General features: G+C 45.6%; 1 protein-coding gene across 2 annotated transcripts in view; it reads right to left on the bottom strand.

Moving 5' to 3' along the window:
- The window catches only part of GOLPH3 (golgi phosphoprotein 3), a 58,129-nt gene extending 56,699 nt beyond the window's left edge, over window positions 1-1,430 (bottom strand). Inside the window, exon 1 of one of the 2 annotated variants that reach the window (XM_059725247.1) lies at window positions 1,080-1,430. In XM_059725247.1, coding sequence (XP_059581230.1) covers window positions 1,080-1,298 — 219 coding nt within the window. In that variant the 5' untranslated portion in view covers window positions 1,299-1,430. The remainder of the gene's footprint in view (window positions 1-1,079) is intronic. The other variant, XM_059725246.1, reaches the window with a different exon arrangement.
- Between the last annotated feature and the right edge of the window lie 14,388 nt (window positions 1,431-15,818).

Raw genomic sequence — 15,818 nt, 5'->3', positions numbered from 1 at the left:
GGGGCCATGCCTGTACTAACACAAGAAGGATCGGGCCCCTTGCAGCTACCCTGGCAATCCAGCCCAGCACTTTACAAGTATATACTGTGGGGTTTTCGGCACTCTGCCCCAAAACATTACTGCCTCCTGCCTTAGAGCCTGCTTTGGGTACCAAGCTCAAGAAACGGAGCAACGCTTTTCATTTCTAGACAGCATTAAAACTGTTGCCTGAAGGAAAGACCTGCACCACTGTTTAACACACCTCCCCCTAATCAGGGCCCCTCCAGGAGACTGGGTTTCCTGCAGGATGCGAGACCCATGTACCTACACCCCTCCCTCCCAGGAGGGAGAAAAAAATAAAGTATGAAAAGAAAGTTAAAAAGGAGAAAAAGACATTTGCAGGCAGGGGATGGACACAGACCCTCTATCTTCAGCCCACCCCAATCAAATCACAACCGGGGCAAACAAAATAACGAACAAACAAGGTGTCGGGGAGAGGACAGACTGGGACACGACCTAGCTGGGTGGCTGTTTCAGACTCGAGTCCCCCTCAGAAACCACCAGCTTTGTTTTCGCTGCTTTTTCCACTGAAGGAAAAAAAACACCAGTCTGCAGAATAGGGGGGGGCAGGCCCAGGGAGAAGCAATCTCAGTGCTAACCTGGGGGCAGCTCCCCGGGGGTGTGGGATAAATCTCAGGGGTAACTTGGGGGGAGCTCCCCGGGGGGGGGTAAATCTCAGGGGTAACTTGGGGGGAGCTCCCGGGGGGGGGGGTAAATCTCAGGGGTAACCTGGCAGGGAGCTCCCCCAGGAGAGGGGGGAGGGGGGAAATCTCAGGGGTGCCCAGGTGGTGGTGGGGTAATCTCAGGAGTAATATGGGGGGAGGGGGGACTCTCAGGGGTAACTGGGGGGGAAGGGGGACTCTCAGGGGTAACTGGGGGGGAAGGGTATAATCTCACGGGTGCCGGGGGCAATCTCGGGCGTCTCAGCAGCGATCCCGGGGCCCCCCCCGACCCCCGGGCAGGACGGGCCCCGGTGGCGCCCCGAGCCGTTTCCCGAGGACCCCCCTCCCCGCGCCGGGCCGGGCCGGGCCGGGCCGCACCTCTCGGTCCTTGAGGCCCAGCAGCAGCACCTCCTCCATGAGCGTGAGCCGCGTCTCCTTGGAGTCGCCCTTCTCGTCGTCGCCCGGCTCGTCCCGGCGGCCCTCGTCCTCGGCGCCCGGCCCGGCCCCGCGCTCCTTGTCGGCGGCGGCGGCGGCGCTGCGGGAGGCCTCGGTGCGGCGCTGCACCAGGCCCGAGCTGCGCTGGGTGAGCGAAGTCATGGCGGCGGCGGCGGCGGCCGGGGGCGAGCGCTGGGCAGCGGCAGGGCGCCGCGGCGGCTCCGCTACGGGCCCCGGGGCAGCGGCGGGCCGGGGGGACGCATGGAGGGCGCGGGCCAGGCCGGCTCCCCCTGTGGCGGCGCCTCGTCCAATATGGCGGCGCGGGCTGATGTCAGCGGAGGATGTGGCAGCGCGGCCGGGGGGGGCCGGAAAGGGCCGCGGCCGCAGGCGCGGGGCAGCCCCGCCAGGGGGAGCGCCCGGGGGTCGGGGCAGGCTGCCTCGGAGCTGCGGCCGGCCTCCGCGGTTGGACACAAGCCTGCGGGACCACAGGGCACTCCTTCAAATACAGATGAAGTGCCCGACCCCTTCAAGAGAAAAATAGGGGGCATAAAGGCGTCTGGTTGCTCATCGATAGAGGACAGAGTCTCAGAAAACCAGGCTGTGCTGTGTGACGGCCACCCTCGACCGCCTGCGTCCCGCTCTGCACGGGGTGGCAGGGTTGACCCACCCCGTGGGAGTACGACCCAGCTGAGGGGAAGGTGGCGGACGCAGGGCCTAGCGGCGGCGGCGGAGAATCCCAAACAGTTTCTAGTGGCGCTAGGACAGGGCGACGCACACGGCTGCACGTGCGCCCCGGTGCGCGGCGCTGCACCCACCACAAAAAGGCACCGTGACACTGTGGGCAGCACCTGCAGGCGGTCGTGGCTTGCCACCGCTGGCGGCGTCTATGTGTGGTCCCCCACCCCTGGTCCCGCTCCCGCCGCCGGGGCCACGAGTCGTTCGTGCGCTACCAGAAGACCGTGTCGCCTGTTGCTAATCTAAGCTCAAATAGGTGTTCAACCCTTGCGTGGAAACGATAAATGTAACAGCACAGGGCTCGCAGGGAGCCGGCACAGCTCTTGTACTTCATCCCAAAGACATTTGCAAGTGCAGCTGCAAAAGGAGAGTGAGCCATTGGGATCTGCATGACATAGGCCACAGGATCTCTCTGAAGTAATTCCTGTTCAAACTACTATCTTCGTTAGACTCGCATCCGATCTCAATTTAAAAATGCCCGCGATAGCAAATCCGTCACAGTTTGGTAGCTTACTCCAGTGGTTAATTACCATTAAAACTTTGCACCTTCGTTTCTATTTTAATGTTGCGTCGCTTCAGATTCCAACAGTTGTTCCTGTTATACTTTATCAGGCCCTCTATTATCAAATTTCTGTTAGGAAAAGTACTTAGCTCTTGCATTCCTCACATAGGTGCAATACAAATACCCCTTGATCTTTCCTTTTTTAAAAGCTAACCAGTTAAAGCTCCTTGACTCTGTGAGGTACCTTTCTTAATCTTCTAATTTTTATGATTATTTTCTGAGCGTTGTCTACCTTAAATTATGAAAGAATTATTATTCCCACAACAAGGGCACCAGTGCCAAATACAGAAAGAATAGAACATCTCAACTCTTACTTGATCTTTCTCTTGTTTATACATCCAAGGATCACAGCAGCTCTTTTGGCCACTTTTTCCACACTGGATGTTCACGTTCAAGCTAATTATCTACCAGCATGGACACAAGTTCTTTTCATAGTTTCATAGTTGGTGGGGTTGGAAGGGACCTGAGCAGATCATCTAGTCCAACCCCCTGCCACGGGCAGGAAAGGATGCTGGGGTCAAACAACCCCAGCTAGGTGGTTGTCTAGCCTCCTTTTGAAGACCCCCAGGGTAGGGGCAAGCACCACTTCCCTTGGAAGTTGGTTCCAGCTCCTAGCTGCCCTGACTGTGAAGTAGCGCCTCGTGATATCTAGTCTGAATCTACTCTCAGCCAACTTATGGCCATTGTTCCTTGTTACTCCCGGTAATGCTCAGGGGAACAGGGACTCTCCCATTGCCTGCTGGTCCCCCCAGTAAGTTTATAGATGGCCACCAGATCCCCTCTCAACCGTCTCTTGTAGAGGCTGAACAGGTTTAGGTCTCATAGCCTTTCCACATAGAGCCTGCCCTGCTGTCCTCTAATCATGCAAGTGACCCTCCTCTGGACCCTCTCCATGTTGTCCACATCCCTCCTGAAGTGCGGCGCTCAAAACTGGACGCAGTACTCCAACTGTGGCCTGACCAATGTCGCACAGAGGGGGAGGATCACCTCCTTGGACCTGCTCGTGATGCATCTGTGGATGCATGACAAGGTGCAGTTAGCCTTCCTGACCACGTCCCCACATTGGCGGCCCGTGTTCATCCACGAATCAATAGTGACACCAGGATCCTTCTCTGCCTCTGTGCTGACAAGAAGGGAGTTCCCCAGCCTGTAGGTATGCTGCTGGTTCTTCCTCCCCAGGTGCAATACCTTGCACTTGTCCGTATTGAAACCCATCCTATTCTCATCCGCCCACCTCTGTAACCTGTCAAGATCTAGTTGTAGCCTGTCCCTCTCTTCTAGTGTGCTCACTTCTCCCCACATCTTAGTGTCATCTGCGAACTTGAACAAGGTGCTTTTCACCCCCTCGTCCAAATTGCCAATGAAGATGTGGAACAGTGCGGGCCCAAGGACCAAGCCCTGGGGAACCCTGCTGCCCACATCTCTCCAGGTCGAAAATGACCCGTCCACCACCACTCTCTGGGTGCGGCTCTCCAGCCAATTTGCGACCCATCTGACTGTGTAGTTGTTGACACCACAGACGCCTAATTTTTTAATGAGGGTGGGGTGAGAGACAGTGTCGAAGGCCTTCCCAAAGTCCAGGAAGACTACGTCCACTGCAACACCTGCGTCCAAGGCTTTTGTGACTTGGTCATAGAAGGCCACCAGGTTGGTCTGACAAGGACCTGCCCTAATGAACCGGTGTTGGTTGCCCCTGCTGGCCCGTCCAAGAGATGTGCGCCTGGATAAGAGTCACTGTTCAGAGTTTCTTAGGATAGACGCCTCTATCCTGTAGCATAACTTACATTTCTAGACATACAACTTTGTATTTGCTCATATTACATATTGTTAGGGACCTACTGAAATCGAGGAAGCAGGTGGCCTATTTCATGGGCCTATCACAAGATAAGTCCTTTATTATTATTTCACAGACAGTGCCCAAAATCATGAATTGAGCAGGTGTCTACAGGTTGTTGCTTGTACTCAGTTTACCAAGTGAGCTAGATCCTTCTATCAGTGACTGTTCCTCTTCATTTTCCACTCTGCCAGTTGTGTAATAATATCAGTCATTTGTATTTGATAGTTTCCTCCAGAGCCATGAAGAAATTATAAATCAGAGAGAGCTAGGAACTGATGCCAGTGGCACCTCATTAGAAACAACCCACTCACTGACTTTTCCCTGTTTTTAATTCATTTTATATATGCATGTTGCTTTTTTAAATCAACTTAATCAAAATATCATTCAGTATCTAGTTAAATATCTTTCAGCAGTCTTTTAGTTTTATCAACCAATCTTATAATCATCAAAAATATATCAGGTTAGTTTGACAGAATATATTTTCTATAAACTTGGAAAATAAACTTGGCATTGTATTACCCTCCTCTAAACCTTTAGGGCATTTTTACACATGCTCTGGGGTTAGGGGAAGGCACTTTAATTAGAGCCATCTAATCAAAGTGCCTGCAACATCTCATGTAGCAGCGTCCCCACACTTCAAAATGGCAGTGGGGGACTGTAACAGGGAACCCTGGCCCTGTTACCAGAAGGCAGGTCGAGGGTTCAGAGGGGAAGGAAAGACCCCAGACGAAAGAGAAGGGGGGGGGGGGTGTATCAGGGAACCCTAGCCCTGTCACCAGAAGACAGGTCCACCCCTTTAAGGCCAGAACTTTCTGGGCACAGACTACTGGTAAGGAGGGGGGTTAAATGCTGAGCCTGGCCAGCTAGTCAGCTGACTGGAAGGGGCAAGCCAGGACTATAAAAACCCCGGGCAGAGTGGCAGTAAGGGCAGCAGCGCATCCCAGAGCTCCATGGAGAGGCTTGGTGAGTGGTCTAAAGGCTGGAGGAGGGGAACTATGGAAGCCCCCGGAGAGACAGCAGCTGATGGTGGGGAGCCGAAGTATGAACCCTTTGTAAATGTAAGCTGGCATACCATACTGCTTTCTTTAATCACATTTTTTTTGGTGGCAGTTATTGCCCACAGGTGGGACTGTTCATATTTCTTCTCACTATTGAATAACACCAGTGGTTTGGGTGAAGCTATTAGGGGAAGGAGGAGGCCTCATCTGGAGGCCCACTACAGAGTGGAGATCCTGGCACCAGTGAGGGCATGGCTTTTTGGGGTGCACAGACCCTGGTGCCAGAAAGCACAATCTTAAGAGGCCAAGGTGGTCTGGTGCACCTGAGGTGCAATTTTGGGGCTTTTTTTATTGGCGGGCTAAGATGATATGAGCTCAGGGCTGTTCCCTGGCTTTGAACTTGCCACCCCCTGGCTGTAGAGCCAGTGGCTGGGCCTCTGGTCCAAGGAGGCTGGGCTTCAGATTAGAGCAGAAAAGAGGGCCATGGGCCCCAAGATGCCAAAAAAAGCTAGAGCCTCAGAGTCAAACCCTGTTTGGTAGGTTTAGACAGGGAAGCCTAGCTAGAGAGAGACTGGGGTCAAGGCCCGTGGAGGTGAAAGGCCCCAACATACGAAATACAATAGGCAGTCTCCCACTCACAAGAACATCGGCATAATAATAAATTTCCTTCAAGACATGGCAGGTGAGTGAAGAGCAGGACATAAGAGCCTTAAAGAGGTCTCCAAGGGCGCCTCATGTAAAGTGCGGATTAACAGGGAAGATGGTGCTGGGGAGGGCAACCTGTTACAGGGACGCTTTAAAGCATGTACAAACTTTAAATCTCCCCCACTGCCATTTTCAAGCACAGGGAAGCTGATACACAAGACACAGAAGCTGGTTAGAGTGCACTAATTAGCATGCTTCAGAAGACTTGATTGATTAATTCATGGAGTCTGCTCCAAAGCACTCTAATTACAACACATCAGAGCAACCTCCCATCACGTGTACTGGCATCCTCATTGTCCAGGAGCATTGTAAACCTATAGGAAAACCTAAAATTATCTGGGTCTTCCCGTTCATGCTATTTAGTTGTTGCTGGAGCATTAACTTTATTCCGATCCTTTGGAACTTCTCTAGGTTTCCAATATTTACTGAAAAGCATAGTTAATGATCAAAAATGTATGTCTTCTAGTTCTTTTTTTTAAAAAGTTCTAAAACCAGGTTAATCTGACCTGCTGATTCTAAACATGTCTGGTTTTAGTAGCTGTTGATTTAATGTCCTTGTGAATTATGATTGGAATGGAAAGTATTCCATCTTTCCATCATAAGATATTATTGGATTATCTGCCTAGTTCCCAGAAACACTTATTTTACTATTATATCCATACAGTAATACCATTATTAGAATTCCTTTTGGTTCCTTATATATTTAAATTACTACTTTTACTCTGCTGGCCATAGATTTCTCCTTGTTTCCTGTCAGTTTTCTATAGTTCCTAGTGTTTTTTACTTATCTGAATCTCTATCAACCACCTCTCTCTTTCATTTATTTTATGTATAATACAGCCTTTAATAGCTGCTTTCTCTTTTCTTCCAACACACATACATATTTTAACAAGTTTGGCCTCCTTTCCCAATTGCGGTTTTTTGGGCATTAGTAAAATGCCCTCAAGCAGTTCCCAGTTATGATTTACACTTTTCTGTTTAAATTCCTTCTCCCAGCTGATTTGGCTCGTAATTGTTTTCAGCTTTGTGAAACTGATCCTTTTAAAGCAGTGGGTGTATATATTATTCATTTCCACATAAGTAATGTGACTAAATCAGGTTCATTTATACCCAAGGTAATACTTATTTTCAGTTCTGTTATCAATTCCTCTGTCTATCCTCCTATTAGATGCAACACTTTTGGAGTTAGGAAATTTAATATTTAGAAGGATATTTTAGTTTGGCAGCATGAGCACTTCAGCATGTCACTCAAATTGAAATCCCTACTGAATCATGATCTTCTTTCCCCTACCCCCTCCTCTACAGATAGGAGCTTGAAGAGCTATTGATCCCCTTCTGCAGTGGGATGTCGTGGTCTGTAGCAGACTTAAACTAGTACCTCTTCTTGTGTTTTCTGTGTTAGAATGTGCCTCCATATGTATTCAAAATCATCTGCTTCTGAGTTGTCGCTGATTCAGAAACAAGTAATACTACTATTGACAGAGCAACGCTTCCCTTCTGACTTTGCCCACTCCAAGTTCTTTTTAAGAAGGTTGTGGCTACTGTTTTTAATATTCTAATAATAAAAATCATCTCACCAGGTTTCAGTAATTACCTGAAGGTTGAGTTCATGTTTATAAATGAACAATTCCAATGTCTCTTGTTTATTGCTCAGACTCCTAGTTTTGCTCTGTACAGAGTTAAATCTTTTCTTCTCCTTATATCCTTTGGTGTTTTGATGACTTCTGATCTCAGCATCTGAATATTACATTGAGTAGTCCTTTGTTACTACTTTTCACCTTCCCTTCTTACTGTTAGTTTAATGTCCACCTGACTAGCCTAGCCAGCCTGTTTGGTAGAAGACTAGTTCTCCTATTGGATGTAGGTTTACTGGAGGTCTTCTCCATAATGTCCTGTCCCTTTCCCCTACAAGAAGTGAACCATTCCCAGTCTTTAGCCCACCAGCATCAGATAGCTATCTAATCTTGGATTCAGTTACAGATTGTGTGTCTTGACTTTAGGAAAATAGCCTGTTCTGTTGTCTACCTGTTTCTTGCAGAGTATTCTTTTAATTCTTCTTGCTATAGGATCCCTAGCAAGGATCATCCATCTTCCACGGATACTTGAGTTTCTTGTGAACAAAGTTGAGCAGCCATTCATAGGAATGTTCCATAAACTTGCCTGTCCAGTCAATTCAATAACTCAATGCCTAGTTGAGAGAAAGTATCAAGTGGGCTTCCCCAGGGCCACATCCAAATAAGCATGGGTGTGTAGTTTGTAGCACCACAAACCGCACATGGGGAACATTAAAATGTGCCCTGCACTGCAAACTTACCACACTGGGCTAAAATTTGCTACTGGGAAATCCTGGTAACAAAAAAAAATGCACTTGGGTAAAAAATATGACATGGCACATACAATGCAAGCATGCACCAGCAGACACTGAGGCTTGGTCCTCCAGGGAGACACTATGGCTGCTAGCCAGAGCCTCTACTCCTTCAGTTGTGCCCCAGCTCCTGCAGCATGCTGGAGGGAGGGGCTGAGCAAAGGCAGTTTGTACAGGGGCATGCACTGTGACAAAAAGCAGCACAGATTTGTACCACTACTATTTTTGCCACAAAGTGCATGCCGCTGCACATCTGGACGTGGCCCAGGGGTCTGTCCTGGGTCAGGTATCGTTCAATATCCTAAATTATTTGAAAGATGGGATTGAGTGCCTCAAATTGGCAGATGACACCAACTTGGGTGAAGTCGCAGACATCCTGAAGGGTAGGTTTGGGATCCAGAAAGACCTGGATACCTGAAGAAATGGTCTGAAAGAAATCAGATTGTGCATTTGTCATCGTCAATTTCGTCTTGTACTTGGACAGAATAATTGCATGTACAATATAGAATGGGGAATGATTGGCTATGTTGCAGTACTTCAGAGAAGGGCTTGGGGGTTACAGTGCACCATAACCTGCATATCAGCCAACAGTGTGCTCTTTTTCTTTAAAAACAAAAAAAGCAGCAGCCAATGGCACACCAAGTTGCATTAACAGGAGTGTCACTTGCAAATCAAGGGAAGTGAATCAGCACTGGAGACTACTAGAGTGCTGTGTCCAATTTTGGGTCCTGCTTTTCAAGAAAGATGTGGACAGATTAGAAGAAATCCAGAAAAAAAATTGCTAGAGGACTGCAAAGCATAACTCATGGGGAAAGGATGAAAGACTAAGATTATTTTCTCTGGAGAAGAGACACCTGAGGGGGAATGCGATAACAATTCTCAGATGCCTAAAGAGCAACTCTGAAGAGGGTGGACATAAAATATTCCATATGGCTGTAGGAGACGGGACTAAGAGCAATGGCCTGAAACTGCTGTAGAGGAAGTCTAGGCAGGAGATTGAGTAGGGACCTATTCAAATTGCAACATTGCAGATTTTGTGGAAACTGCAAAATTGGGTGATGTCCGCAAAATCCAGTGGGAGCCACCAGTCCTCATGGCCGCTGCAGCCCAGCCGCACAGTCTGCCGGTGGGAGGGGAGCGGACATGATGGCTGCTGCCCCAAACCTTGCCACAGATTGACTGAGAGGCTGCCTGTTGTGTGGCCCTGCCTCTCTCCACCAATTGGTTAAGTGGGACAGTAGAGACATGGGGTGGGAGTGATGAGCTGCCTCAATAAGCATATGAAAATGGTAGATGGCCCCGAAATCTGCCTGCAAAATTGATTTGTATAGGTCCCTAATTATAAGGAACTTACTATGTGGGTAATTAATCCTTGGAACAGGCAACCTCAAGAGGGCATGGAATCTCCATCCCTGGACACTTTCAAGAGCACGCTAGATGAACATTTGACTAGGATGGTTTAATCGGGGATGATCCTGCCTTGAGCAGGAGGCTGGACTAGATGAACTCATTAGGTCCCTTCCTGCACTACTTCCATATAATCCTATGCTTGTTATTTCCAATTTTAGAGCACCATGATCATGTTTATAATGTGCTAAAGTGTTGATAGACTGCAACTTTGAAATATTGTGCAAAAATGCAGTGATACTCCATTCTTTCCTAGGCTATCTGGATAACCTCTTGCTTGGCCTGTATTACATACAGGCTGACAACTCATCCTGATTTATGTTTATGCCATTATCTGACACACAATTTCTGCAGCCATGGCTAATTATTTTAAATTATCAGTACCAGAAAAATTAGACCTCACACGCATTGTTTTCTTGAGTTACTGAAGCCCTCCCAATAAACGTAAGTGAAAATAAAGTGAGAACAAAGACAACAGAAGGGCTGTTTTTTTGTATTTCATGATCTGGCATTTTTAAATCTAATGATGCCTTTCTTTGGTGGGAAAGGAAGACTGAATGCATCTTGGAGATGGCTGCAGCTACCACAGGGAGGGAGGTACAGCTTGGTGGAGATAAGAAGGGTGGGGAAACTCCCCTAAGTGTGAAGCAAGGAACTGGGAATTGTAGGGATGGGAAAGGAAATGAGGGAGGGTTTTTCTGTTCTTCTAATCTAACGAGATACGGGGGGGTTGGGTCAGGGAGACACTGTCTCAGAGGCAAGGATACAAAAGTGAGGGGTAGGTTTCTTTTGAATTTGAGAGTCTCTTGGCAGGCAATTCCTTCTCATTTTAACACTTTAATTCTCTTTCTATATACAATATATTTGTCTTTTATAATAAGCCTCTTTGGAGCCTTTTTTGGGAAGAGTGGCATATAAATCAAAGAAATAAATTGATTTTTAGCAAGTTCTTTTGTATTGTGCTGGAAGATTCCAGTGCTGAAATCCAAGTGACTGACTTCACAATGGAGGTAAGGATTATCCTTCATGATGTCATAAAAATATTTGTGCTTACGAGTCAAGAACTTGAGCCTATTGGAATGGAGTGTCTGGTGAAGAGCCAGCGGTACCTTTAATTGACACTTGAAACTGAAAACCAAGAGCTTTTAACCATTTTGACAACCAGACAGTAAAAGAGGGTAAATTTGCACCTTATAGGTCAAACATAAATAGACAGCGTGTGTGTATGTATAGCACAAGCTTTTGTGGGGTAAAGTTTACCTCATCAGGTGCTGTGAAAGGACATGCATAAAGCAGTGTATAAAATGCATAAGAAGCAAACTAATGCCAATTATATGTGACAATTCTGATATACAGATTCACTGGACCTTAGAATTACGGGACATATCACACTTCTACTGTCATGGCGCTTTTTTTTTTTTATAGAAAATACAAAATATTTCTGGACAGAGTAAGCTAAAGAGATTACTTTTGAAGGACAATTAGATTTTCCCTTTGTTGACATTTTATGATGGACAGCAAGGAAGACTGCAACTGGAAACAGTTTGCCAGTCGCCTATGTTCTATGCAACTAGGAGACATAGCCAGAAAAGTCTGAGACAAAATCATTACAGTTCAATAATCCCTCATTTCATTCTCTTCTGAACTTTAATTTTTGTTTCTGCCTAGTTATCCAGTAGATGAAGAGTAAAGAAAAATATGTAGTATTTGATGTTATACTTTTTGTGGTGAACTGACTCAAATAGTTCACTTGTTCATAAGCAGTGCAGATGCTCTGTGTTTCTGAATGACTTCTCTTATTTATAGAACTATTTCAACCATCAGTCTGAATCCCAAAATGAATTATGTGTGTGGTACTAGTAAAGGAAGCAAAAGCAACTGTCTGAAAAGAAGCAATATTGTAGATTACCACAAAAACAAAGGAGGGCTTGAGTCATGGTCCCAGAGACAGGAGACTGGGTAGACTAAAAGCTCTAGTCCTGAAAGGTCAAGAGCCCCTTGAAGCTCTTTAGTCAATTCGGGAGTGGAGCTCTTGGCTGTGTCCAGGCGAGCATAGCCATGCGGTATGTGGTGCCGCAAACACATCTGCAGTGCCACATACCACACATTTAGATATTCTCCATGCTGCAAGGGTGTGCTGCCCATGCACATGCTGCTCTGCTTTTTTTCCCTGCAAGTTTTTTGGTGATCCCTGGATGTCTAGGGGTTGAAAAAACCTGCAGGAAAAAAAAATGGAGCAGCGCATGCGCACACACACGCGCAACACCCCCCCCCCCCCCCCCCAAAAAAAAAAAAAAAAAAGCAGAGCTGGGCCACCTGGCACTGTGCTGCGCCTGCTGACCAGGCTCCAAGCGGCAGAATTGCCACTGCTGTGGCTTCAGGAGGCCCGCAGAACCCCAGGTAGGGGGCCAAAGTGAGCTGTGAGCCCAAGTGTGTGTGGTACAGTCCAGACTTTGATCCCAAAAGCTTGCAGAAAAGGACAATTTTCTTGCCATTTTCCAGTTGGTCTAATAAAAGTTATCATTTTGGAAACAAGTCAAGGCAAAGCAGAAACAATAGGAAAAGAAGCCTTTTATATTGTTACCAGACTCAAGTGCCGGAACTGAAGCCAGTGAAGAGAGTTGAAAGAAGAAAATATTTTGAGGTCTGATATAATATTTTGAGGTCTGTGGAAGAGAGCTCACCTGGCACCCAGGAAAAAAGAAGCTTTTGCAACATTAAAGATGAAAGTGATAAACAATGTGAAAGCCGAAGGAGCAGAGGAAGTATTAGGGAGACTAAACTTTGATAACTAGAGTGGGGAGAAATGAGGCTTGTAATCTCTGTCATCAGATGATAAACATCAGTGCTACAGTGGCTGCCTATCTTTCTTTAGTGTTTTGCTTTTTTTCCTTTCAGTTTCTGCTATATTCCTTTTATTGGTCCAGTTGTATATACTGCAGGTTACATGCCAATTCAGTGGATGTTACAGACTGAAATAGGCTGGGACCTGCTTTTTGAAAAAATCCTGTATTTGCACTTAAAATCAGCTGAGAATTCCTTACTGTTGGTTTTAGGAGACAACTCTAAAATCAGCAGCACTTTTCTGTCAGAAGGGAGGGACCTTTTGAGTTGGCTCCCTCTGACAGTCCAACAAAACCATGTTTTGTCTTCAATATAGGATTGGACATTGGTTAGTCATCACTTAACATGATGGAAAGTTGGTAGTAAATGTTCTCTAGGGGACAATTCATTAAGCTTCTTCATTGGGATGATCTCATGAAAACTTCATATTCTGTTGCAGCCAGTAAGTACTAAGAAAATCTTGAAAACTGAAATGGCCTGATCCAGGATAAGGGACAAAGGCAGGTTGTTTTCAGTGACAGGAACTTGGCTATGCAACACCTAACCCAAGTTTAAAATAGATAGATCTAGATCTTGAACATGTTCAAATTTAGATGCAAACGCCCACCTCTGATCGGCCCTTTCTTCAGGGCCAGCTTCCCAACACCAACACACAGTGGTCTAGACAGGAGAGGAGAAGGTAGATTACAAGATAAAAAAGGAGGAGATTAACTATCTAAATACCAGTATGCAGAAAGAGCTTATAGTGGAGACAATGAGAACATAGTAATTATGACAAACTCTGATCAAATCCAAACCCTGCTGAAGTCCGCAGAAAAATTCAGGAAGCCTTTAATTAAACTCTTTGATGCTATCTCTAACTTTTGGAGAGTACTTAAATATGAAATGGCAGGCACCTTCAGAATGCCTGTCAGACCCACTTTTATCATTGGTGCATTTCCTAAGGGGGTTTCTGAATATTCAGTATTTCTCTCCCCACGGTGCTGAAGTTATATAACTGCTAATTCCTATAAGTTTCAAGAGGCTTCTCTCTCTTAACAGACCTCATCTAAGTTGTTGTCGTTTTTTTGTTTGTTGTGTGTTGTGGGTGTGTGTGGTTTTTTTTTTTTTGTTTGTTTTTTGTTTTTGTTTTTTTAACACATTACAGTATGACCGGATAGACAGTTTGGGAGAAAAAAGTTTCCTACAGGGACTTTAGCTTTCAAAGTGGTCTGATCATCTTACAGGTTTGGATGTCATAGATATCAAGAGTGATTGAACTCGGAACAAGGCAAACCTTATTACAAATACAATATTAACTTTGACTTCTGTAGTTAGGATCTTAAGTCTGGTTGTTACAGAGATACAGATGTGGCCTTTCACTTCCAGACAGTGGCTCAAACCTGGAGAAGAGCACTAGCAACGATATGCCATTTTTCCCCCCAACAGAAATGTGTTGGAAGTTTCACATCCCTAAAGTTCTTGCTGGCACAGTTTGATGGCAGTCAAGCACTGAATATAATTTTATACAGGTTACATTAAAAACACAAAGTTTAAATAACATTTTTCAAGTTCCAAATATAGCAAATTCCTCACTCTCTCTTCCGACTAAAATGCATAAATACTTGTTAAGTCATTCAAAAATGCACAAGACCAGATGCTGAAAAGAAAATTTTTCCATGAAGTTATAATTTACAAGATAAATACTGATTAGAACAGTATTCTCTTTGCCTAATTAGAAAATATCTGTGTAGCATAATCTGCTTTATTCAGAAGTATGTGCGTGGCAAATTTCCATGACTAGATGCATTTAGATCTTTTCCCTATGGCTGTCAGAGGTGCTTGAGTGACCTAGGCAGCAGCCTTTCACAGGACAGCATGATGATGGCTGAGCTAGCAGCTCAGCTGCTGCTGTTTTTGAGACTCCTTTCCCCACTCAACAGGAGTCAGTGTCTAAGGCTGGTGCCCAGGTCATGCCCTCCAGTTCATTACACTGATGACTATTAAAACAGAGAGGATCAATGCAGATGTTTAGATCGCTGTCAGCATAGCATGCATTTCCACTTGCCTGATTCTGAAAGTAGCAAAACATAAAGATAAAAGAAATAAAAGCTACATTTCATTGTCATTTTTTGTGTGTTCCTGAGAGATATAGCCTTCCACACATATACTACAGTCCTGCTGGGGACTGCTTCGCCCAGCCCTTGTCCTCCTCATTGTCTTTAGCTTATTTGTGGGATTTCAAAATTCTGAAAATAGTAGTGCTAGAGTAATGTTGTAGCCTGATGAAGAATGTCTTGAATTTGAAAGCCTGTCTGACTCTACCCCAACTATGTATGCAGTTGGTCCAGTGAAAGATATCACCCTGAGAAATCCTTGCCTCGCAAAATTTTGAAATTCACTGTAAATGTTTCTCCCCAAAACAGTCGTTATCCAGACTGGACTCCACTTCCTGAAATGATTGACTGTAGCAGAGGTGAAAGGGAGGCTCAGAAACCCAAATATTTAATCAGCAGCACAGTGCCCAATAAGGTAGTGCACAAATCCTGCCCTAATCTATATTCCATGAAGTCCACTGACAGCAGTTATATTGAGAAACAGAAGGAGAAAACTCAGAAAAGTTTTTCTGTGGATTTTTAGCATAAGATTTTTAAAGTAGACCAAACATTGACTACTCTTTTTCTGGAACCCATTCTATTCTAGATTACATCCATGCAACACCATTGTCCTTAATACCCTGAAATTAGATTATCACCAGCCATTTTACAACTGATCACAGCTGCAGAGATCTCCACACTGGGCTAACATCAGCAGTAGAAGTGATCGATGACAAAGAACTGATATTAAAACACACAAATTCCTGAGAAAGGCAAGTCAAATAAAAACTGCCTGCAGACTCCATTCTTAGTTCAAATTAATGTAATTACCTCTATCATCAGGACAAGTAGAAGTTAGACACTTTCTATTGAATCTGCTTATGAACACACTGAAGATCAAAGGATATTTTAACATCAAGCACAGTTTAGTGTTTGAAGCTAACTACTTAATTAAAAGATGGTTTTTTATCTGGTTGGATGATCAAACTTTTACAGCTAATGTATATAGCTCTTAATATTCATGAATACACCTTCCCCTGCTTTGCCTACAAAAAGCTTATGCATAGGGTTATCATACTTCCAGTTCCAAAAAAGAGGACAGCTGTCAGGGGGGGTGTTATATGATGGGGAGGGAGGAACAGTGATATGCCATA

Source organism: Alligator mississippiensis, chromosome 3, assembly GCF_030867095.1.
Source record: "Alligator mississippiensis isolate rAllMis1 chromosome 3, rAllMis1, whole genome shotgun sequence".
NCBI lineage: Eukaryota > Metazoa > Chordata > Crocodylia > Alligatoridae > Alligator > Alligator mississippiensis.
Note: the sequence above shows the minus strand (reverse complement) of the source record. Positions and strands in the feature narration are given on the sequence as shown.